General features: G+C 41.0%; 1 protein-coding gene across 10 annotated transcripts in view; it reads left to right on the forward strand.

Moving 5' to 3' along the window:
- Nucleotides 1–23408, forward strand: part of PTPRM (protein tyrosine phosphatase receptor type M) — a 799041-nt gene that overhangs the window by 647335 nt on the left and 128298 nt on the right. For 7 of the 10 annotated variants that reach the window (XM_032421158.1, XM_032421157.1, XM_032421160.1 and 4 more), the window contains 2 exons: nt 1799–1810; nt 2514–2701. In XM_032421158.1, coding sequence (XP_032277049.1) covers nt 1799–1810; nt 2514–2701 — 200 coding nt within the window. The remainder of the gene's footprint in view (nt 1–1798; nt 1811–2513; nt 2702–23408) is intronic. The other 3 variants (XM_032421159.1, XM_032421162.1, XM_032421164.1) reach the window with 1 other exon arrangement.

Raw genomic sequence — 23408 nt, forward strand, 5'->3', positions numbered from 1 at the left:
CAGTTCTCCAAAAACCATCAGAACTGTTGGTGAGAAGCTTTATTTCTGATTTCCTCCTAGGCGTAATTTTTAATTGAAAAAATTGTTGGTAATTCTTAAACCAATATAGGAAATCAATGTCAAATGATATATTTTATCAGTAATTATTCTTTTTAAGTCAGAGCAAACTGATTAACCACTAATTTTGGTGGCATCAAGAATTTCTAATAGTGTGGGTGACCCAGTTTCATATCACAGATGGCACGAGAAGCCTTCTATTCCCTCTTTGATATCTATGTACTCGATAATAGCTCTCCTTTCTTAGATGGCCTCGGTAGTGTTTAAATGCTTTAAGACAGGTCCTGCACACTAGTAATGAGGTGGAGATCATAATGCAGCGGGGCGTGATCAGTACGGTGGTAACAGGGCTGGCCGCTCTGGGAATTAAACCTTCCAAGAATGCCTAGCCCTAGGACCAGAGCCCTACCAGGCTGCGGTGTCTCCACAAGAAAGGCCCAGATGATTCATTTAGGGGAAGTTTAGAAGGTCAGTCCACAATGGAGGGCGTTTAATTACGTTCATCCCAAAAGGTACAAAACGGAGAGAATGAGAGAGGCACAGGGGGGAAACTAATTAATGTTCCATTTATTTTGATATAAAGAACAGAACTTCCTGCTGGAGTAGCTAAAAGCTCCATAGAGTCTGTCCTTCAGCAGGGATCCTGTATCCCACTTTATGAGCTTGGCAGTTGCCAGCAAGCAAATCTGATGCGAAAATGTCCCGGTTTATTTGTGACTGTTCTAATAGAATGGGAACATCTGAATTGCTAATTTCAAAGCAAATCCAAATGAAAACCAAAATCATGAAATCAGCGTACCACTCCTTTTTATTTTGTCTTTGTGTCTTTAGCCACCTTGTAGTGATCCAGGTGCCATTTCAGCAACAGCAACATAGCTACACACTTGTGTACCACCTTCCATACCATGCATCCCCAGGTGCTTTGCAATGTAGATAGAACTAAGGTTTGAAAACCAGGCCCAGCCAACCGAGTGCCCTTGAACGAAATTTCCTCTGGAGCTGAATCTCCCAGTTAAAAAAAAAAAAAAAAAGAATACCCTTAGCTGAATTCCCTATTGATAAACAATCTGGTCATTTTTTTAAAAAAATGAACATATCCTTTTGTATATATGTTTTAATTCATTATACCTGAAATCAATTTTGATTTAACATTCTCATTTTAAGTGAAGTTAGCATTACATTTTATGAGACATATCTTCAATCACAAAACAGCTAAAGGGATTCAGCATTATAATGAGCTAACCTGTAGCACGTGGAACTCTTAATCTAATAACACCTTCCTGCATCAGACATTTTTTAATAGCTACAATTTCTGCAGTTCATTAATCTAATGTACTAGGAGTCTTCCATTAAAATACAGCCTCTTTAGGCTTATTTGACCAAATTTTGACATTAGTTTTATAGTACAATTTGGTTGACGTGTTCAAGAAATTTAAATGAGAAAATGTGTTGAATACAAATAAGACTTACTTAGTCATTACTTAGTTCATGGGGGCTGAAAAGCAATTATGATACTATTTTAACCTCCTTTTTGTTTTTGAGTGCTTAAATAAAACACCCCCATCCTAAGGTGATAGGAGGATTGAGGCTTTGACCTCTGATCACCTACAGATAGAAAACTTAACTATAAAAGTAAAGCACAGAATAAAAACTACCTGTAATTATTCACACAGTACTATTGCTTATGCCCTGTTTCCTTTTTCTCCTCCTCTTTTTCTCCTGATATGTACCTTCTTAAAAGTGCCAATAAATGGTAAGTTCCCCCATTCGCCCATGGAAAGGTGTGGAGGGAATGGGAGTATGTGTCTTATCTGTAGATTCTGACAAAGCCAGCTGGTTCTGCTGTGTGTCGGCCTGCATGTTAGCTCTTGTAGAACATTCCATGTGTCATGTGCTGGTCCACAACCTTCTGTCAAGCTTTCTGACACTGGAGCATGCAAGTGACTCCTCATCCATTTTCTGTTTCCACTGTCTTTGGATTTCATGTGTCAAGTCCACATTTCCGTTGCTAGCTTTATAAGCCAACCCATTTTGTGCACTTTTATTTTGCTCACAGAACATTTGTACAGAGTTTATTTACTTCATCATATAAGCTAGTTAACGACTCTTCTGAAGAACACAAGGCTGGTTTTGTGCCAGGTCTTGGTGAAGTTTCAGACCGAAACTTCTATAAACTTGAGCACCCAAAGGCTAAAGGGTTCCTACCAACTAGCTTTGTAAAAGCAGTATATCGTTTGGACTGCTTTGTAAAAACAAAGATTTCTGCCTCATTCCTATCAGTATTGCCAACCCCATTTAAATTTCTAAACATCTAACCTTTCTTTTTTGCTGAGCCACTGTGGGGACTGTTGGAGCCGTAGGTGGAGGGGATGTCAGCGGCAGCTTCTGCGCATTCTCAGGACCCCCACTTAGCCCACTGGTCCTCCCTCATGCCCGCCGTGGCCTTCTTTTCCTAGACGAAAGCCACACGATGGCCAGCGACACCAGCAGCTTGGTGCAGTCGCACACTTACAAGAAGCGAGAGCCGGCCGATGTGCCCTACCAGACCGGGCAGCTTCACCCCGCCATCCGGGTGGCCGACCTGCTCCAGCACATCACGCAGATGAAGTGTGCCGAGGGCTATGGCTTCAAGGAGGAATACGAGGTGAGCACGAGCACCTTCCTGGGCGCCATACCCGGGACTGGGCTCCCAACTCCTGCAGCCAGCCGGCAGGACCCCAGGGGGGCTGCCAGAAAGGGACCTATTTCCGTCTGGTGGTGAGACTCCTTACCGGAAAGGTAACGTACGTAAAATGGGAAAAGGAGGACCACTTCACCGTTTCCCTTCATCCTCGTAAATATGCAACGAAACAGAGACCAAGCAGGCTCTTCCCCCATTCATGATTACGCTTCTTGGCTTTTTCTATAATTAAGTCTGATGTTAAATCCTAATAATGTTGCGGTAGTTATCCAGGAAGAAACTGTCCACTTAAAACAATTACAGACCAACCAGTGATGTCATGTGGTGGAGATTAGGCCCCAGGAAAGGAGGCTGGCTAGTGTCACGGCCATGACAGCCGCTGTCCTGCCGGCCCAGAGTGCGTGGCTGTGCTGAGATCTAGTGCAGGCAGCTTCTGGGGACATTTCCAGGCACAGTGATGTTCTCTCACCTTCTCTAAAATGTAGGGCTCACTTTACCACCTCAGTCCCTAGCTGATTCTGTTGGAAAGTCGTTCAAGAACCGGAGAGAATTAGTTGATTTGAAGAAGTAGGGTTCAAAGAAGCATCCCATCACTTGAGTGTGTGTGCATGCGGCTGAGGCCGGTGAGGGGGAGGAAGATAGTGGGGGTGGACCTCTCTTTTTACCTTATTAAATAAAATTAGTTCACATGCATTGGTGGAGAAAAAAGTAGCAGCTTGCATACAGTACAAACAAGATTACATAGATACGGAGCTTTGGCCATTTTAGAATGTGTCTGCGATACTACATCTCCCTAACCAGCTCACAGCTGGGAAACATTTTGTCTGGAATTAAGAGTATTTTAGAAATCAGTTCCTACCACCTCTGTACCCTATGAGTTTCAAACTCTGCTTCTTTCCCCCCTCAGGGACACTGATGATACTTCATTTCATGCCCCATATGCTGTGTTGTCTTGGGTTTAGCCCCACTTCTGAGCTGAATCGCCAGAGATTTCATTATAGCAGTCAGAGCTGAGCTATGGCTGCTTTTAAGACTGGGTCTTTAGGCCAACGCGGACAAACGGACAGACACACACTCTGCTCTGCTGACATGAGCATCCTCCTTGCGTTGCCAGTGACCTGAGCTCAGAAGCCTGCTGCGCTAGGGAAACTGGGCCTCGAGGGTTGGATTTCAGTCCAGGCAATATTTTCAGATAAAGTTCTGCATTTTAGCAACCCCAAAGTTCTTAGATCTACCTTTAACAATTTAGCTTGTAATTTGGTGAAACTGACTGCCTTTGCATGTTTCCTCATGCACTTTTAAAGGCTAGCTTACGAATTAATAGGATTAAGAGTAAGACTTCCAAAAGCATTAATATCTTATGAAAGACAAAATTAGGTTAGTGAGAAAATATAAGCTTAATGAATAGAGATGATGTCTTAGTTCTATCCAATATTCTGAATGCAGATATTGCTCAGATGTTTATTAAAGATGTTAATAATGTCAAAGAGATTAGTTATAGGCTCAAATACAATTCATAAAATCACCTGAGTCCCATTTTTCATGGACTATATAAAAATTCCTCAAGACTTCCTATAACACACTATAGATGAGGCATATTTGAAAACATACAAAAAAAAATCATTTCCCATTCATATCTCCTGAGGAAATATGACTTGTAAGTGCAAACTAGAACAGTTTATACTCATTTGAAGCAGTTTATAATTGATGATTTATTAAGGGTTGTTATACTGAAATAAAATATTGTATTAATTAATTACATTTCAAGAAACTCTTTTTCTCATCCTAGGTATTCAGTGGATCAGAGAGGACTGTAATATATACATGTATCAAATCATCACATTGCATACCTGAAACTGACACAATGTTACATGTCAGTTACATCTCAATAAACTGGGTGGGGGGATAAATACTTTTTTAAACACCAAGACCATTATCAGTTTGTTGGGTTTTTTTAAAGAGGGAAAGAAGAAGAAAGGGAAAAAAATTAAAAAGCACATATGCTAGAGAGGAAAGCAGGAACAAACAGAGAGGTGTTACGAGGAGAATTATGAAATGGAAGGTTCTGTAGGGGATAATCCTAGTGCTTCACACACACCTCTGTGAACCGCGCAGCTGAGAGTGCAGCCTTTCATTTAATCCACACCATAAGTCAGGAGTGCCCTGGCTGCCTGGTGCGGTGTGAATCTCACTGTGGTTTGGGACACAGGCTCTGGGGCCAGACTGCCTGTATTCCAGCTCATCTCTGCATCTCTTTAGCTGTGTGACCTTGGGCAAGCTGTCTACTACCCTGTCTGGGCCTCGGTTTCTTCATCCATAAAATGGAATACCTGTAGTGTCAACCTCAGAAACTTGTGAGGATTACCTCATTTAGCATCATAAGTGCTAGAATTGAATCTGGCATTTAGTTGAAGTGTTAACCAGTAAAAGAGAAAAATACTAACTTATAATAAGATCCAAGAGAAAAGTTCACACCGTGTTCTTTACAGGGAGATTGTGTCATTTTGTGGTTTCAGTTCATCTCTGTCATTTCTTGTGTTCAGCACTCTGAGGATAGAATGAGCCAGTCACACTATGGCTCAGTACATTTTTGTTTCATCTAAAACACTCAGTGGTTTCCTTACCATGTATCATGTATCATCCAAAGTTCCCATTAAAAGGTAACTTAAATGAGTAGGTAGGTTTGATTCTGTGGATAAAGGGTTTGAGAAAATAAGTATTTCAAAATAGATGCTGTCACCTTTTATTGCTAAAAGAATATTTTCATATCTAAATTAGGAAAGTCCTAGGGAATGGTGTGACTATAGACCACCAAATACTGTTTATTTTTTTTAAAAAGTTTCTAGGGTGTCTTTGGCAACAAAAGTTGGAGGAGAGGCAGTTAATTTAACAAGTTGCTGTGCTCGTTAATTCGCCAGCGTATACTACTCAGGTGCTGTGAATCTGGCACTGCTGGGTGCTGGGGACGTGGAGAACTTCCTGCCCCGCGCTCACCCTCCGGAAGCTCATGCCACTGGAGGAAGCAGCCATACAGGGACTACGGCAGGTCTGTCAGCTTAAACCCCACAAGTGAGATTCGCAGCAGTCCTTTCAAGGCCCCTGGTGGCACGTTGGCTAGTCTGGGGTACCAGACTGAGCGAGGATGACTCTTCCTTCAAAAAAGTGAGTGGGAGTTGGCCAGGAAATGGAAGAGGGCAGATTCCAGGCAGACACAAAAGCTAGAGAATGGGGTGTACTCCAAAATGGCGGTAGTGCTGTGTGCCCAATCCTAGGAAGGGCTGGGGGTCATGGGTAGTCAGGCTCTGATCACAAAGCATCCCACCAAGAAGCTTGATCGCCACTCTGGAAGCCGTGGGAACTGAAGAAAGACTCAGATAACATGAGTCTCTCCTGTATTTGGATGGAGACTCATTCCTGCACTATTTAGCACAACCTAGTTGTTAAACATTATTTGTATGAGGCACACAGAAATTGCTTGAAAGATAATCAGCACCCAGAAAAGTACAGGGGAGGGAGAAACTATTCACTGAAAAGTGTAATATGAACTACATTGCTCCATTCCCATTGAAAAAAAAAAAAATCTATGGAATGCTTGGCTTCAGGATTCAGTGAAACAATGAATGATGTTACATCTCTGAGGATAAAATGTCAAGACTTAAGTCTCCAGTTGCTGCTGTGACTCGCCAAAATGAATCGCTTGGTCTTTCTGGTTTTCTTCAATCTATGTGTATTGGGGAAAACCAGCCCCAATAATGACTTTCTCTATGTTGACACTGTTTCAACCCATCTGTCTTTATCTTTTCCAAGACAGAAATGTCTGAAAATTGTCCTAAGCGCTGGAAGGATTCATTACCATTCAAGTAGCCGCCAGAAGTGTGTCCAAACCAAAGGGAAGACGTGGTGGGGACGAGGCTGAGCAGCACTGAGTGCAAATTTTATATTTGATTTTGTTCTAACAAGATCGTCATATGGCATATCTCACCAGGGAAATGCAGTAATTTGATTCAAAAGAAACTCAGACATGAATCACAATAAAAAAGTAAACATGCTGACTTGAACAGAAAATGGCAGGTTGTCATCAGAGAGTGGATCAGGGATCTCGGGAGAAAGACGGAACAGAAAGGGCAAGTTTGTTTACGTTGCTACAGAAGAGGAGCTGGTTCTTTCTCCCAACAAGCAAAGAGCAGTCTGTGCTAACCCCTTGGGGAACATCTGTGGGTTTACCAAAAATGGGAGAAAAAAAGATAGCTACACAGGAGGAACACAAGGTAGGACTGAGCCATCCTCCTCCCCGCCCCCCCCCCGCCGCAGACTTGGGCCTCTGTCCCCTGGAGTCCGATGACTCTGCTGCTCCTCCCTGAACTGACAGGCCCCATTCTAGACACGGGTGTCCTGTGCCCTGTCACTTGTCACTGCCCCAGGGAGCCTCAGCGGGGACCCTGCAGGGTTGGAGAGCAAATCTCTCCCCCTCTGGGGTCCCCAGAAGTCCTTCTTTCGTTCTCTATTTTATGACTAATTCGAAGTCCTTTTGGATCTCCAAGCAGAAAAGACATTAATCTTACGTAGGACCAGAGTTGCTTAATTCTGAAAGAACACATTTTGCTATCACTGTAAAATTAAGAGAAAGGAAGGACAGCACTTTAAAACTACTCCCAGTTAGGGCATCCGGAAAAACACAGATGGCACTATTTCATTAGCTAATGGTATTGCTCTGGGCCACAAAAATTTATTTTCCAATTACTGGAGCTAAAACTTATAAACCTAAGTAACGCTTTGCAGCCTGCTCTTGAAAAAAAAATAAGTGTATACATATATATCTAAATATATTTAGGAAGGTATTCTTCTCATCCCACTTACTTTTCTCCTGTATATTTCTCAAGGGTATAAGCGCTGGTGATTGATTTTGTAATTGAACATGGAGACTGTTTTTCGGCTCAGTTTAAACTGGGAAATTGAAGATGTTATGCCAAAATCTTCAGGCTTAAGTACAACCTATGCATTTTTCTGAACCCTGGATTGTCTTTAAAACATGTCTATCTCCTGGTAGCCCCTTATAAGTCTTTAAAAAAAATGTATGGATTAGATATTTTCCCCTGTTAACAAAATAGCCGATTTTGTTAAATGGAGCACAATTGTTAACATTTGGCACTTTTGTTCATATTTGACCAAGTTGTAGCAAGTGAAGAAGGAATTATTATTAAAACATCTCAGTTTCCCTTCAACATCTGTTTTTTGCTTACTTGCCTCCCACCTCAGGGAAGCCAACGAAACGTTAAAGAAACCCGCCTCCACTCTGTGGACCTTGCAGGTACAATTCCTCATTCAGCTTCAGATGCCTTTGGACAGGACAGGACAGGACAGGGAAGACAGATGTGGATCCTTAGAGGAGACAGCCCCAGAGCCTGGGAAGACAGCCCTCCCTGGGGCTGCCTGCCTCCCCCCTGCTGGAGGTTAGCTGACAGAGGGAGAATTGTACATACTTCTCGAAAAGTTTTCAGAACGGTGCACTCCCTGAAAACAGAGGGAGAGGCAGGCAGAATAAAAGGTACTTTGTGTTCCTTAGCTGATAGAACCATTGCCTGACACAGCTGGTTCCATGCTTCTGTGCGCAATCTGGGCTGGAGGCACCCCCTTCCTGCTCACCTCCAGCCCACACACTTTTCAGATGTGCTTTTCAGTTCCCATTTCATATTCTGAGGCACCAGCTGAGTCAATCAATTGCCACAATCAGTGCAGGTTATTTTCTGTTCCACAGGATACAAAACAAACAAAGCAAAACCATTGAAAGCTTAAGGATGCGGAGCTAGACGGAGCATTGGCAGGCGCTGTAAACGCATTAAGAATCACAACAGCTGTGCCTCCAATAGCTGTAGCAGCCAAGTGAGGTTTGACATGTTTTTTCCTTTAATTATTATGGTGATGCTGAGCTGGTCCATGAGAAAATGATAAAAACTTCTATCTGAAATTTTGAAGTTGCTCAAGCTATTTGGGGCAAGTCAAGCGCATGCGTTTATAGATACTTTCTTGGTAGATAAAAGTTTCTGCATGCTTTTAAATAATGCAGTAGAAAGAGTTGGTTTTACGATGAGTCGTTGGTTTTTTTTTCTAAACTGCAAATATAAAAATTGTCTGTTCTATTTTATTAGCATGCTCCATGTTGTCGTGCTTGCTTTCAGGACCTCTTATGTGTTAGCTGATTTTTTAATTCAGTTGTCTCTTGCCTATGCCCCTGATGATATCACGTACAAGCTCAAACTTCAGAAAATTTGCTTAGAAATTGTTGTTTCCTACAACAGTGTGTCTTCCCTCTGATGAGAGTTGATGGCCCAGACATTTACCAGCTTGTTTCAAGCACCTCTGGTCAACTGTCTGGTTTCCATTTGGAAGCTGGTGGTTAGAATTTTCTACCCTGGGAGAAGTTGAGTACTTTTCCCACTTGTTAACATGCTTTTAGTGTCAGATGCCATTAGTCACAGGACCCGGCCCAGAAGGGACTGCAAATGTGCCTGTGTCCTAGCTCTCACTGACCTCATGGGTGTTTGGGATCAGTCGGATGGTGTCACCTCCCACTAACTTGGCCTAGCGAGCCTCAGCACAGCCGTCCTTGCCCCCTCCGTCGCCCTCACTGCCACATCAGCCGCCTGCAAGTCCCGAATGCTCACCCTCCCCACCATTCTCAATTCCATCCCTTCCTCTCCAACGCCACTGCCTGGTCCTTGCGTCTTGCCTGAGCCATCGTGAAAAGTACCCTAACTTACCTCTCCACACTCATGTCCTCTCTTCCTTCTCCACTCTGCAGTCAGTTTTCTTTGTAAAAGAAAGATGTTATTACGTGTGGTGCTCAAAACTCTGTGTGGATTCCTTCCAAGTCTGAGAAACTCCTTAGCATGGTCTCCTCAGACCTCCATGACGTAATCTCAGCCTGTTCTTCAGGCTTGATTTTGAACTGCGGCCACTTTCTACCACGTGCCTTACGGTCATCTCTCTGCCCCAAGCACCTTCCTGACTCTGGGCAACGCTTCATGTTGTGGCCTCTGCCTAGACTAACTTCCAGCTCCCTCTTCATGGGCCTGATTCTGATAGACCCAACTCAGATGTTACCTCCTCTGGGAGCTCTCCTGGTTCTCACAATCAGAAACAACCTGGCCCTCCACTGTCTCATAGCTCTGCGTTCGAGTAACGTAATAGGCAACATATCAATGGATAATACAGCGGGCAGTATCTTAACTGATAATATGCTAGGCTATATATTAACTGACTTATTCAATAGATACTTGACAAACACTGCTAAATAGAAGTTACTTTATATTTGCTAAATTGATTTCTGCGTATTTAAACACACACACCCCTAGAAGGGAAGATGAAATTAAAGATGGATAGAACTATGACAAAATACACACAATGATATAAATCATCATACAGGATCGAGTGAGTTAGCAACAGCCAACCAGAAAAAACTGTGCTGACCAAGTTGAACCTTACCAATAACCAATCATTTAAAACTGGTACTAATGGATGTGGGTCCAGCTGATCATTCTACTCACTGAATGCCAACCATGTGTTTAAAAATTTTAGGATAAATATTTATAATCCATGTTTGCTTTAAATTTCTTATTTAATTTCAACAGAAATAATGTAGAATTATTTAGGTGTGACTTTAACATGACCATTCCAAGAAGAGAAACTATACACAGTTTGAAAGCTCATCAAAGTAATTTGTGTTATCATGGACATATTTCAGCAGGGAGCAAAGTTTGGAGGAGCAGACTTTTCATAAAGTCTTAACTGGCTCTTAGAGTTTTGATCATGATATTGATGGTACCTACCTCTGTCTTAACACCTCATGTGTCCAGCACTGTACAGAGACGCGCACACACACAAATACGCACGCACACACACACAGGGATCTTTCTAGCCACAAAGCTAGTACATCATTATCATACCCATTTACAGACAAGGAAATGATGCCAAATTTAAGTAACTTCCCCAAGGCCATCCCTCCATCGAGTGGCAGGATTTATCCCATATCCGTCGACTCTAAAGCCCATGTTCTTTCCATTGTGCCAGTCACTTCCTCACGCAACACCACAGAGCTACAAACCTATGGAAATTAACCTTGTGGTTTATTGATTTGACTTGTGATTTCATGGCAGGAGTGTTATTTTTCCTCTCTGTGGTTTTGTTTGCTTTGAAGCGTTCTGTCCTCTGCCAGAGGACGCATCCAGCCCTGGGGTCCCACTGACAGTGCCAACTCTGCCTTTCTGCATCTCGGCAGCAGCAGATGCTGCCCATTAATCTCACTCGGTGCCCCAGCTCTGAGAGTGAGGTCAATCCAACATTGCCCCTCTCCTGCTCTAGTTTTTCATTGTCAAGAAATACAGGAGACTCAGTCTGCGGATATCAGCCTGCCTGGCTCCTCGGAACCCCACGAGGACCAGTGATAAGCTAAAATCAAGGATAGCTCTGAAGAGTGTGGATTCTATCAGCTGCTTCCCTGGATCATGACTGCCAAGCAACCCAGTACAGGGAGGGAGAGAGGGAGAAAATGAACATGTAAACTTGTGTTTACATGTGTGTGAAAGCCTAACGTTTTCTGAAAGACCCTTTCTGGAAGATGTTGAATCTCTTTTCAATGAAATGATACAACACAAGGATGACAGTGTTGTTAACTGGCTCTCTGCTCTCCAGGCAGAACCAAGATAACACCTTGAAGCTTTGACTGAATGATACAAAAAATAACTAGTTGAAAAGTCAATCATTTTTTCCCATCAATAGTGCTATACAGTAGAAAGGACAATTGATTGGCAGTCAGAAGACTTGGGTCCCAAGCCGTTGACCTGTCATGTCACTGAAGAGACTGCTGGACCCTCCAGCAAACCACTCACCTTCGCTGAAGAAACTCAATCAGTTGTGGAGACCAAGTGCTCACTGTATGTCTCTGACATCAGGGTAGTGCTGTCCCTCAGGGATGCCAGACTTCCAGTTTGGTTGACAAATGCCCACGGATGGGATGTTTTCCAGTGGGCAACCTGACTGCCTGAGAGCCACAGCCCAGCGGTCACTGTATAGGTGCCATCACTCACCAGCATCCACGGGCAGCTCTCTGGCTCTGCCTTGCCAGTTGTGAGTTTATTCAGCATTTCTGAAGGAGGTGGTTTCCATCCCAATATGACCTTTCTAGCTTTTCCTCCCCTCTGTTCCTCCAACTCAACCCCTTCCCACTGTGACTTCTAACTCCCACCCCATTTCCAAAACACCAAGAACTCTGAATTGAGAGGATATGGTAAGAATGTTAGTACATTTTTATATCAAGCCCTTACCATGTCTGAAATGTGTTTATGATCATAATTCCAATATGTCTTTAACCCCTACTGTCCCAGTTTTTAAGGATCATGAATAATAAGGAAATATATGGATTAAATGTTTTGAATTACTTAATTTCACATATCATATTGTATCAATTCACATGATCGTTCCATGTATTATTCAGAGCAAAATAATATTGAATCAGAGCCCATAATCTTTTTGACCTGCTCTATCACTGAAAAGAAAGAAAATGTGCTAAATTTTCCAATTTTTTCTTTTGCATCTTTTGAAATAAAAGTAGTTTTACATCCAGGTTGGAATTTGCCTGTATTACTCAGTATCTTACGTATTTAAAAAATTTCTAACTCCCTTTATCTTTTATTTTTGCCCTTTAGGAATACCTTTTATCTGTTTACTTTTGGGAAATTATACAAGAGATACTGAACAGTTATAATGTCTTCATTGTTAATTACAAATATACAGCATATGTTTTTATATATATTGTATTTATGTGCTTTAGGTAATTATGCATTTGAATTCTTTGCCAATTTTACGGCCAAAGTATTTCACTTGGCTGATTACTACGTGTATTTTAAGCCTATTTCTTGAAACATGAAGAGAATATACTGTAAATCCAATTAACATAATTTATCTGCCTAGAGAATGCTGGCTTTTATTTTTTCTCTATTTTAATGATGAAAAACAGTTGTAGGATAGAGAGTAACAAAAAATGTCTTTAAAGGTTTCCAAGTCCCGATTTTATTGTTGTTTTCCTTTAAAAGCAACATGAGGGCACCTGGGTGGCTCAGTTGATTGACCATCCTACTCTTCATTTGGACTCAGGTCATGATCTCAGGGTCCTGGGATCAAGCCCCACGTGGGGCTCCTCCCTCAGCAGGGAGTCTGCTTGAGGATTCTCTCTCTCTCTCCCCCTCTGTCCCTGCCCCCATGCATTCTCTCTCTTTCTCTAAAATAAATCTTAAATAAATAAATAAATGCAACACATAATTTTTGAAAGAAATTTGGAAATTTTAAGAAAAGTATAAAGAAAAAAAGAAAAAAATCACCCATAAACCCACTATCAATTTTCAGTACATTTCAGTACATCCAATATTTTAATGCATTAAAATCATTATATAGTTTCATACCGTGTTTTCCCACTTAATATTGTATCACAAATGTTTCCTACGGCTTTATCTTGAACAGTGCTATGAATAATTCTTTGGATTTATCTCCATTGTTTTCTATGGATAGATTTCAAGAGATGGAATCACTGGTTCAAAGTATATAAGGTGCTTAAGGTTCTTCATGCACATTGACAACTTGCTTTCCAAAAAGGTTGTACCAATTCACACTCATCATAAGCAGTCTCCATGAGAATGCTTATTTCAATACACCTGCACTACAATGAGCAATAGTCAGTTTTTATTTTTAGCCCTTGCCAGTTTGACAGGTGAAAAAAGAGTTTGACAGAAAAAAAAACACTAGGGTGTTAAGGTCTCTTACTAACTTGTATGCATTCTTTGATGGCCTACCTTGTTCTCCTTTAGAAATGTGTTGGCAGTCCTTAGGCTTTGTGCTTCCCTAATCCACAAATCACCTTGTCCATGGAAAATATGGACATTTTATATGGGGCACCTTGGTGGCTCAGTCATTAAGCATCTGCCTTTGGCTCAGGTTATGATCCTGGCGTCCTGGGATTGAGCCCCACATCGGGCTCCCTGCTCAGCGGGAAGCCTGCTTCTCCCTCTTCCACTCCCCCTGCTTGTGTTCCCCCTCTCACTGTGTCTCTCTCTGTCAAATAAATAAATAAAATCTTTAAAAAACAAATGTGGACATTTTATACAGCCAACTTCATGAAAAACTGTGTAATTTTGTTTGGAATTGTATGGGATCCATTTACCAATCTTGGGAGAATTGACCTCTTGGCAATATTAGATTTTCCTATTTGTTAATATGGTTTATGTCTCCATTTATTTGGCTCTTCCTTTATAATTTTTAGTAAAGTTTCAATAAGTTCTCCGTAAAATCTTGTACATCTTTTAGCTATGTGTACTTTTTTTGTTATGGCAATAGCATCTTTTAAAGTTACATTTTCTTGGGGCACGTGGGTGGCACAGTTGGTCCACCATCCGACTCTTGGTTTTGCCTCATGTTGTGATCTCAGGTCGCGATCCCAGGGTGGTCATGAGATCAAGCCCCGCATCAGGCTCCACGCTCGGCTTGCAGTCTGCTTAATATTCTCTCTCCCTCTCCCTCTGCCCACCCCCACTTGCGCTCTCTTTCTCTCACTATCTCTCTAAAATAAGTAAAAATAAATCTTAAATAAATAAATAAATAAATAAATCTTAAATAAGTCTTAAAAAAAAAAATAAAGTGGGTAACCTGGGTGGCTCAGTGGGTTAAGTGTCTGCCTTCTGCTCAGGTTTTGACTTCAGGGTCCTGGGATTGAGCCCCGCATCAGGCTCCCTGCTCAGCAGGGAGTCTGCTTCTCCCTTTTCCTCTCCCTCTGCCCCTACCCCCACTCGTTCTCTCTCTTTCACTCTCTGTCAAATAAATAAATAAGATCTTAAAAAATTAGTTACATTTTCTTTTTATTGCAAGTATATAGAATACATGCATAAGTATATAGAGGGGTGTGTGTGTGTGTATATGTGGGTGTGTACATGTTTATGTGCACACACACATGCTGTTGCCTTTTGTATATTGCTCCTATGTCCAGAAACATTTTTCAGCTATCTTTATTTCAGTGATTTGTCTATAGATTATTCTAGAGTTTTCTGTGGAGAAACCACGTCTACTCTCATTAATGACTATTTGTTTCTTTTTAATCCTTATACATCTTATCTATTTCTTCTTATTTATAAAGCTGACTAGAACATTCAGTACAACATTGAATAAAGCTTAGGTTGGTAAGCATCATTGTCTTGGTCCTGATCTTAAGAGAAAATTCTTTTAATGATTAATAATTAGTTGGGATTAGGTTGAGGATATTCCCTCCCATCCCTGGTTTATTGATATTATTTACCATGGATAGATATTGAATTTGATAGAATGCTCTTTCAGCATTTATTGTCATATAAAATAATTACTTGATTTCTTTAATACGTTAGTGTGGTGAGTTCATTCATATAATTAATATTCTAATATTGAACCAACTCTTCATTCCTGGAATAAACCTAACTTGGTCATATACATATTAAACATTGCTGAATACTGTTCACTAATGATTTTTGCATCTATGTTCACGAATGAGACTGGTCCCTTAATTATCCTTCTATTTCCCTTTTTTATATTTTAGAATGAAAAGTATATGTACTTTTTTATTTTTTTTAAAGATTTTATTTATTTATTTGACAGAGAGAGACACAGCGAGAGAGGGAATATAAGCAGGGGGAGTGGGTGAGGGAGAAGCAGGCTTCCGGCGGAGCAGGGAGCCCGATGTGGGGCTCGATCCCAGGATCCTGAGATCATGACCTGAGCCGAAGGCAGACGCTTAACGACTGAGCCACCCAGGCACCCCATGTACTTTTTTAAATGAATGGGATAGCACTCTGTATTTTTTTCTTTTTTTTTTGGTTAAGATTTCAAATTATCTTTGGAAGTAGCCTGTGGAACTGACTAGATCTGGCAGTTTCCTCATGGTAAAGTTTTTAATTACTAAGTTTTCAATAGTTATAGTTAATATTTTCATAGGAATTTGTGCAGTTTGTCTAACTTTGTTATGTAGAGGCATACATGTATTAATATTTTATTATCTTTCTAATTTGTCTGCACTCATGTTCCTTTTTTTCTTTTTTCATTATTAATGTTGTTTATTTGCACCTTCTGTCTTTCTTGTTTCTTGAATATTCTTGCCAGAGGTGTGTTAGTTTTATTATTCGCCTTTTCAGAGAAATAACTTTTGGCTTTGTTGATCTTGAATATTGCATTTTTAAAGATTCCTTCTGTTCCCACTCTTTATTAATTTCCTTCTACTTTCTTGAGTTTCTTTTCTTATTCTTAAATGGGGTGCTAAACACATTAACTTTCAAGCTTTCTTTTTTCTAATGTAAGCATTTAAGGCTCTTCATTTTTTCTCTAAGTAAGAGCTGAGTACTGTTATCATTGACTTTTGAGTGTTTAATTTTGTAATTTTCATCATTTCTTCATTGACTCATGAGTTATTTAGAGCATGTGAGTGCGTGAGTGTGTGTTTTATTTATCAGTGCATAGGAAGATTTTTTTTTGTTGCGTTCTTATTAGTGATTGCTAACTTAATTGCACTACGAGCAGAGGAAATTCATCGACATTTGTGGACACTATTTAGAGCCTTACACATGGTCAACTTTCTTAACTATTCTATGTATATTTTTTCTCCCTCTTTTTTTTTTTGAATTCTTTTTTTTAAGTTATGTTAATCACCATACATTACGTCATTAGTTTTTGATGTAGTGTTCCATGATTCATTATTTGCGTATAACACCCACTGCTCCATGCAGAACATGCCCTCTTTAATACACATCACCAGACTAATGCATCCTCCCACCCCCCTCCCCTCTAGAACCCTCAGTTTGTTTTTCAGAGTCCATCGTCTCTCATGGTTCATCTCCCCCTCTGATACCCCCCCTTTATTCTTCCCCTCCTGCTATCTTCTTCTTCTTTTTTATTTTTTTAACATATAATGTATTATTTGTTTCAGAGGTACAGATCTGTGATTCAACAGTCTTACACAATTCACAGCGCTCACCATAGCACATACCCTCCCCAATGTCTATCACCCAACCGCCCTATCCCTCCCACCCCCCCCCCTCCAGCAACCCTCAGTTTGTTTCCTGAGATTAAGAATTCCTCATTATCAGTGAGGTCATACGATACATGTCTTTCTCTGATTGACTTATTTTGCTCAGCATAACACTCTCCAGTTCCATCCACATCGTTGCAAATGGCCAGATTGTATTCCTCTTGATGGCTGCATAATATTCCATTGTGTATATATACCACTTCTTCTTTATCCATTCATCTGTCAGTGGACATCTAGGCTTTTTCCACAGTTTGGCTATTGTGGACATTGCTACTATAAACATCGGGGTGCACATACCCCTTCGGATCCCTACATTTGTATCTTTGGGGTAAACACCCAGTAGTGCAATTGTTAGATTGTATGGTAGCTCTATTTCCAACTTTTTGAAGAACCTTCATACTGTTTTCCAGAGTGGCTGCACCAGCTTGCATTCCCACCAACAGTGTAGGAGGGTTCCCCTTTCTCCGCATCCCCACCAACATCTGTCGTTTCCTGACTTGTTAATTTTAGCCATTCTGACTGGTGTGAGGTGATATCTCATTGAGGTTTTGATTTGGATTTCCCTGATGCTGAGCGACGTTGAGCACTTTTTCATGTGTCTGTTGGCCATTTGGATGTCTTCCTTGGAAAAATGTCTGTTCATGTCTTCTGCCCATTTCTTGATTGGATCATTTGTTCTTTGGGTGTTGAGTTTGATAAGTTCTTTATAGATTTTGGATACTAGCCCTTTATCTGATATGTCATTTGCAAATATCTTCTCCCAGTCTGTCGGTTGTCTTTTGGTTTTGTTGACTGTTTCTTTTGCTATGCAAAAGCTTTTTATCTTGATGAGGTCCCAATAGTTCATTTTTGCCCTTGCTTCCCTTGCCTTTGGTGGTGTTTCTAGGAAGAAGTTGCTGCGGCTGAGGTCAAAGAAGTTGCTGCCTGTGTTCTCCTTTAGGATTTTGATGGACTCCTGTCTCACATTGAGGTCTTTCAACCATTTGGAGTCTATTTTTGTGCGTGGTGTAAGGAAGTGGTCCAGTTTCATTCTTCTGCATGTGGCTGTCCAATTTTCCCAACACCATTTGTTGAAGAGACTGTCTTTTTTTCCATTGGACATTCTTTCCTGCTTTGTCAAAGATGAGCTGACCATAGAGTTGAGGGTCCATTTCTGGGCTCTCTATTCTGTTCCATTTATCTATGTGTCTGTTTTTGTGCCAGTACCATACTGTCTTGATGATGACAGCTTTGTAATAGAGCTTGAAGTCCGGAATTGTGATGCCACCAGCTTTGCTTTGCTTTTTCAACATTCCTCTGGCTATTCGGGTCTTTGCTGGTTCCATACAAACTTTAGGATTCTTTGTTCCATTTCTTTGAAAAAAGTGGATGGTATTTTGATAGGGATTGCATTAAATGTGTAGATTGCTCTAGGTAGCATTGACATCTTCACAATATTTGTTCTTCCAATCCATGAGCATGGAACGTTTTTCCATTGTTTTGTCTTCCTCAATTTCTTTCATGAGTATTTTATAGTTTTCTGAGTACAGATCCTTTGCCTCTTTGGTTAGATTTATTCCTAGGTATCTTACGGTTTTGGGTGCAATTGTAAATGGGATCAACTCCTTAATTTCTCTTTCTTCTGTCTTGTTGTTGGTGTATAGGAATGCCACTGATTTCTGTGCATTGATTTTATATCCTGCCCCTTTACTGAATTCCTGTATGAGTTCTAGCAGTTTTGGGGTGGAGTCTTTTGGGTTTTCCACATAAAGTATCATATCATCTGCAAAGAGTGAGAGTTTCACTGCTTCTTTGCTGATTTGGATGCCTTTTATGTCTTTTTGTTGTCTGATTGCTGTGGCTAGGACTTCTAGTACTGTGTTGAATAGCAGTGGTGATAGTGGACATCCCTGCCATGTTCCTGACCTTAGGGGGAAAGCTCTCAGTTTTTCCCCATTGAGAATGATATTCGCTGTGGGTTTTTCATAGATGGCTTTTACGATATTGAGGTATGTACCCTCTATCCCTGTACTCTAAGAGTTTTGATCAAGAAAGGATGCTGTACTTTGTCAAATGCTTTCTCTGCATCTATTGAGAGGAACATACGGTTCTTGTTCTTTCTTTTATTAATGTATTGTATCACATTGATTGATTTGCAGATGTTGAACCAACCTTGCAGCCCAGGGGTAAATCCCACTTGGTCGTGGTGAATAATCCTTTCAATGTACTGTTGGATCCTATTGGCTAGTATTTTGGTGAGAATTTTTGCATCCATGTTCATCAAGGATATTGGTCTATAATTCTCCTTTTTGATGGGGTCTCTATCTGGGTTTGGGATCAAGGTAATGGTGGCCTCATAAAACGAGTTTGGAAGTTTTCCTTCCATTTCTATTTTTTGGAACAGTTTCAGAAGAATAGGTATTAATTCTTCTTTAAATGTTTGGTAGAATTCCCCTAAGAAGCCATCTGGCCCTGGGCTTTTGTTTTTTGGGAGATTTTTGATGACTGCTTCAATTTCCTTAGTGGTTATAGGTCTGTTCACGTTTTCTATTTCTTCCTGGTTCAGTTTTGGTAGTTGATACATCTCTAGGAATGCATCCATTTCTTCCAGGTTATCTAATTTGCTGGCATAGAGTTGCTCATAATATGTTCTTATAATTGTTTGTATTTCTTTGGTGTTGGTTGTGATCTCTCCTCTTTCATTCATGATTTTGTTGATTTGGGTCATTTCTCTTTTCTTTTTGATAAGTCTGGCCAGGGGCTTATCAATCTTGTTAATTCTTTCAAAGAACCAGCTCCTAGTTTCGTTGATCTGTTCTACTGTTCTTTTGGTTTCTATTTCATTGATTTATGCTCTGATCTTAGTATTTTTCTTCTCCTGCTGGGTTTAGGCTTTATTTGCTATTCTTTCTCCAGCTTCTTTAGGTATAGGGTTAGGGTGTGTATTTGAGACCTTTCTTGTTTCTTGAGAAAGGCTTGTATTGCTATATACTTTCCTCTTAGGACTGCCTTTGCTGCAGCCCAAAGATTTTGAACAGTTGTGTTTTCATTTTCATTGGTTTCCATGAATTTTTTAAATTCTTCTTTAATTTCCTGGTTGACCCATTCATTCTTTAGGAGGATGCTCTTTACCCTCCATGTATCTGAGTTCTTTCCGACTTTCCTCTTGCGATTGAGTTCTAGTTTCAAAGCATTGTGGTCTGAAAATATGCAGGGAATGATCCCAATCTTTTGGTACCAGTTGAGACCTGATTTGTGACCTAGGATGTGATCTATTCTGGAGAATGTTCCAGGGGCATTAGAGAAGAATGTGTATTCTGTTGCTTTGGGATGGAATGTTCTGAATAGATCTGTGAAGTCCATTTGGTCCAGTGTGTCATTTAAGGTCTTTATTTCCTTGTTGATCTTTTGCTTAGATGATCTCTCCATTTCAGTGAAGGGGGTGTTAAAGTCCCCCACTATTATTGTATTGTTGTCGATGTGTTTCTTTGCTTTTGTTATTAATTGGCTTATATAATTGGCTGCTCCCATGTTAGGGGCATAGATATTTACAATGGTTAGATCTTCTTGTTGGATAGACCCTTTAAGTAGGATATAGTGTCCTTCCTCATCTCTTATTACAGTCTTTGGTTTAAAATCTAATCTGTGTGATACAAGGATTACCACCCCAGCTTTCTTTTGGTGTCCATTAGCATGGTAAATGGTTTTCCACCCCTTCACTTTCAATCTGGGGGTGTCTTTGGGTCTAAAATGAGTCTCTTGCAGGCAGCATATCGATGGGTCTTGTTTTTTTATCCAATCTGATAGCCTGTGTCTTTTGATTGGGGCACTTAGCCCATTTACATTCAGGGTAACCATTGAAAGATATGAATTTAGTGCCATTGTATTGCCTGTAAGGTGACTGTATGTTGTCTGTGTTCCTTTCTGGTCTGTGTTGCTTTTAGGCTCTCTCTTTGCTTAGAGGACCCCTTTCAATATTTCTTGTAGGGCTGGTTTCGTGTTTGCAAATTCCTTTAGTTTTTGTTTGTCCTGGAAGCTTTTTATCTCTCCTTCTATTTTCAGTGACAGCCTAGCTGGATATAGTATTCTTGGCTGCATATTTTTCTCATTTAGTGCTCTGAATATATCATGCCAGTCCTTTCTGGCCTGCCAGGTCTCTGTGGATAGATATGTTGCCAATCTAATGTTTCTACCATTGTAGGTTACAGATCTCTTGTCCTGAGCTGCTTTCAGGATCTTCTCTTTGTCTCTGAGACTCGTAAGTTTTACTATTAGATGTCGGGGTGTTGACCTATTTTTATTGATTTTGAGGGGGGTTCTCTGTGCCTCCTGGATTCTGATGCCTGTTTCCCTCCCCAAATTAGGGAAGTTCTCTGCTATAATTTGCTCCAGTATACCTTCTGGCCCTCTCTCTCTTTCTTCTTCCCAATTATTCTAATGTTGTTTTGTCTTATGGTATCGCTTATCTCTCAAATTCTGCCCTCGTGATCCAGCAGTTGTTTATCTCTCTTTTTCTCAGCTTCTTTATTTTCCATCATTTGGTCTTCTATATCACTAATTCTCTCTTCTGCCTCATTTATCCTAGCAGTTAGAGCCTCCATTTTTTATTGCATTTCATTAATAGCCTTTTTGATTTCTACTTGGTTAGATTTTAGTTCTTTTATTTCTCCAGAAAGGGTTTCTCTAATAACTTCCATGTTTTTTTCAAGCCCAGCTAGTATCTTTAAAATCATGATTCTGAACTCTACTTCCGACATCATACTAATGTCCGTATTGATTAGGTCCCTGGCAGTCGGTACTGCCTCTTGTTCTTTTTGTTGAGCTGTTTTTTTCCATCTTGTCATTTTGTCCAGAGGAGAATAGGTGAATGAGAGAACAAACTGCTAATAGGGTAACAATGTCCCCAGAAAATATACACTAAACAAATCAGAAAAGCCCTGAAACTGAGGGAAAAGAAAGGGAAAGAAAGAAAAAAGAAAAAGATAAAAACAAAAAAAAACAATGTGATCAAATATGATCAGACTGGTGCATAGATCAGTGCCACACACTAGATTTTGGGCGTATTTTGGTCTGTTAGAAGAAACTGCCTCCCAAAATTTTAAAGAAAGAAAAACTTGGATTAATATGATGAAGGGATGGAATATGACTGTAAAGATGAAAATTATAAAAGATTTTATAAAAGGAATTGATAAGAAGTTGGTTGAAAAAAGAAAGAAGCAGATTTTAAAAAAAAGAAAAAAACAAAAGGGAGAGAATGAGATCAGGCAGGAGACTCAAACAAAACCATACACTAGAGATTTAGGGTATATTTTGATCTGTCAGAAGAAACTGTATCTCAAAATTTTAAAGGGAGAACAACTTATATATATATACCAAAAATAAGGGTAACTACTATGAAAGGATAGAATATGGCCCTAAAAATGAAAACTAAAAAATATTTTTTTACAAAAGGGATTGATAAGATGTTGGTTGAAAAAGGGATAAAGAAAAATTAAAAAAATAAAAGAAAGAAAAGACAGTAAAAAAAAAATTTAACTTTGAAAGACTAAAGAATCATGGTAAAAAAGCCATGAATTCTATGTGCATTATTCCCCTAGCACTGGAGTTCTGCCGTTCTCATTGATCGGTAAACTCGGTCTTGACTGGCTGTTCTTGCTGATCTTCTGGGGGGAGGGACCTGTTGCCATGGTTCCCAAATGTCTTTGCTGGTGGTGAATTGCCCCACCCTTGCCGGTCCGGGCTAAGTAATCTGCTTGGGTTTGCTCTTGGGAGCTTTTGTTCCCTGCAAGCTTTCCGTACAGCTTTGGAGGCGGAGAATGAAAATGGCGGCCTCCCAATCTCTGCCCCGGAGGAGCCGAGAACTCGGGGCCCCACTCCTCAGTGCACCCCCAGAGAAAAGCAGTCAGTCACTCCCGTCTCCCGGTCTCCGGCCGCACTCCGTGCTCACCCGGCCTGTGACCGAGCATTTCTATCTCTGGCACTCGACTCAGTGTGGAGTCTCCAAACCCAGCAGATCCTGCGGTGCACTCTCACGCCGCTCCTCCCGGGGGAGGAAGGGGAGTCTCCCCGGATCTGCCGCTTGTTGGGTCCCTCTGGAAGAGCAGTGGCCCCACTGTGCCGCAGATCACGGTTTATGGCAACCCTGAGCTGAGAGCCCGCGCCTTGGCTCCGTCTCTGCAGCCGGCTTCCCCGCTCCGATACCTAGGAGCTCTGCTACACTCAGGCACCCCTGGTCTTTCTGTGACCCTGAGAGTCCTGAGACCACACTGTCCCAGGGAGGGTTCCACCCCCCGCTTAACCACTGGAGTGACGTCCCTCAGCGGACCCGACTTCTAAAAGTTCCGATTTTGTGCTCTGCTCTCTATCACTTGCCAGAAGCGGCCGATGAAGGCCCCCTCCCCTGCCATCTATCCTCCCGAATATCGCCTCAGATTCACTTCTCCGCACGTCCTGCCTTCCAGAAAGTGGTCGCTTTTCTGTTCAGAGAGTTGCTGCTATTCTTCTCTTCGATCTCCTGTTGAGTTTGTAGGTGTTGAGAATGGTTTGATCCCTATCCAGCTGAATTCCTGGGACCAGACGAAATCCAGGTCTCCTACTCTTACG

This window comes from Phoca vitulina, unplaced genomic scaffold (genome assembly GCF_004348235.1).
Source record: "Phoca vitulina isolate PV1807 unplaced genomic scaffold, GSC_HSeal_1.0 scaffold24, whole genome shotgun sequence".
In the NCBI taxonomy this organism is placed as follows: Eukaryota; Metazoa; Chordata; class Mammalia; order Carnivora; family Phocidae; genus Phoca; species Phoca vitulina.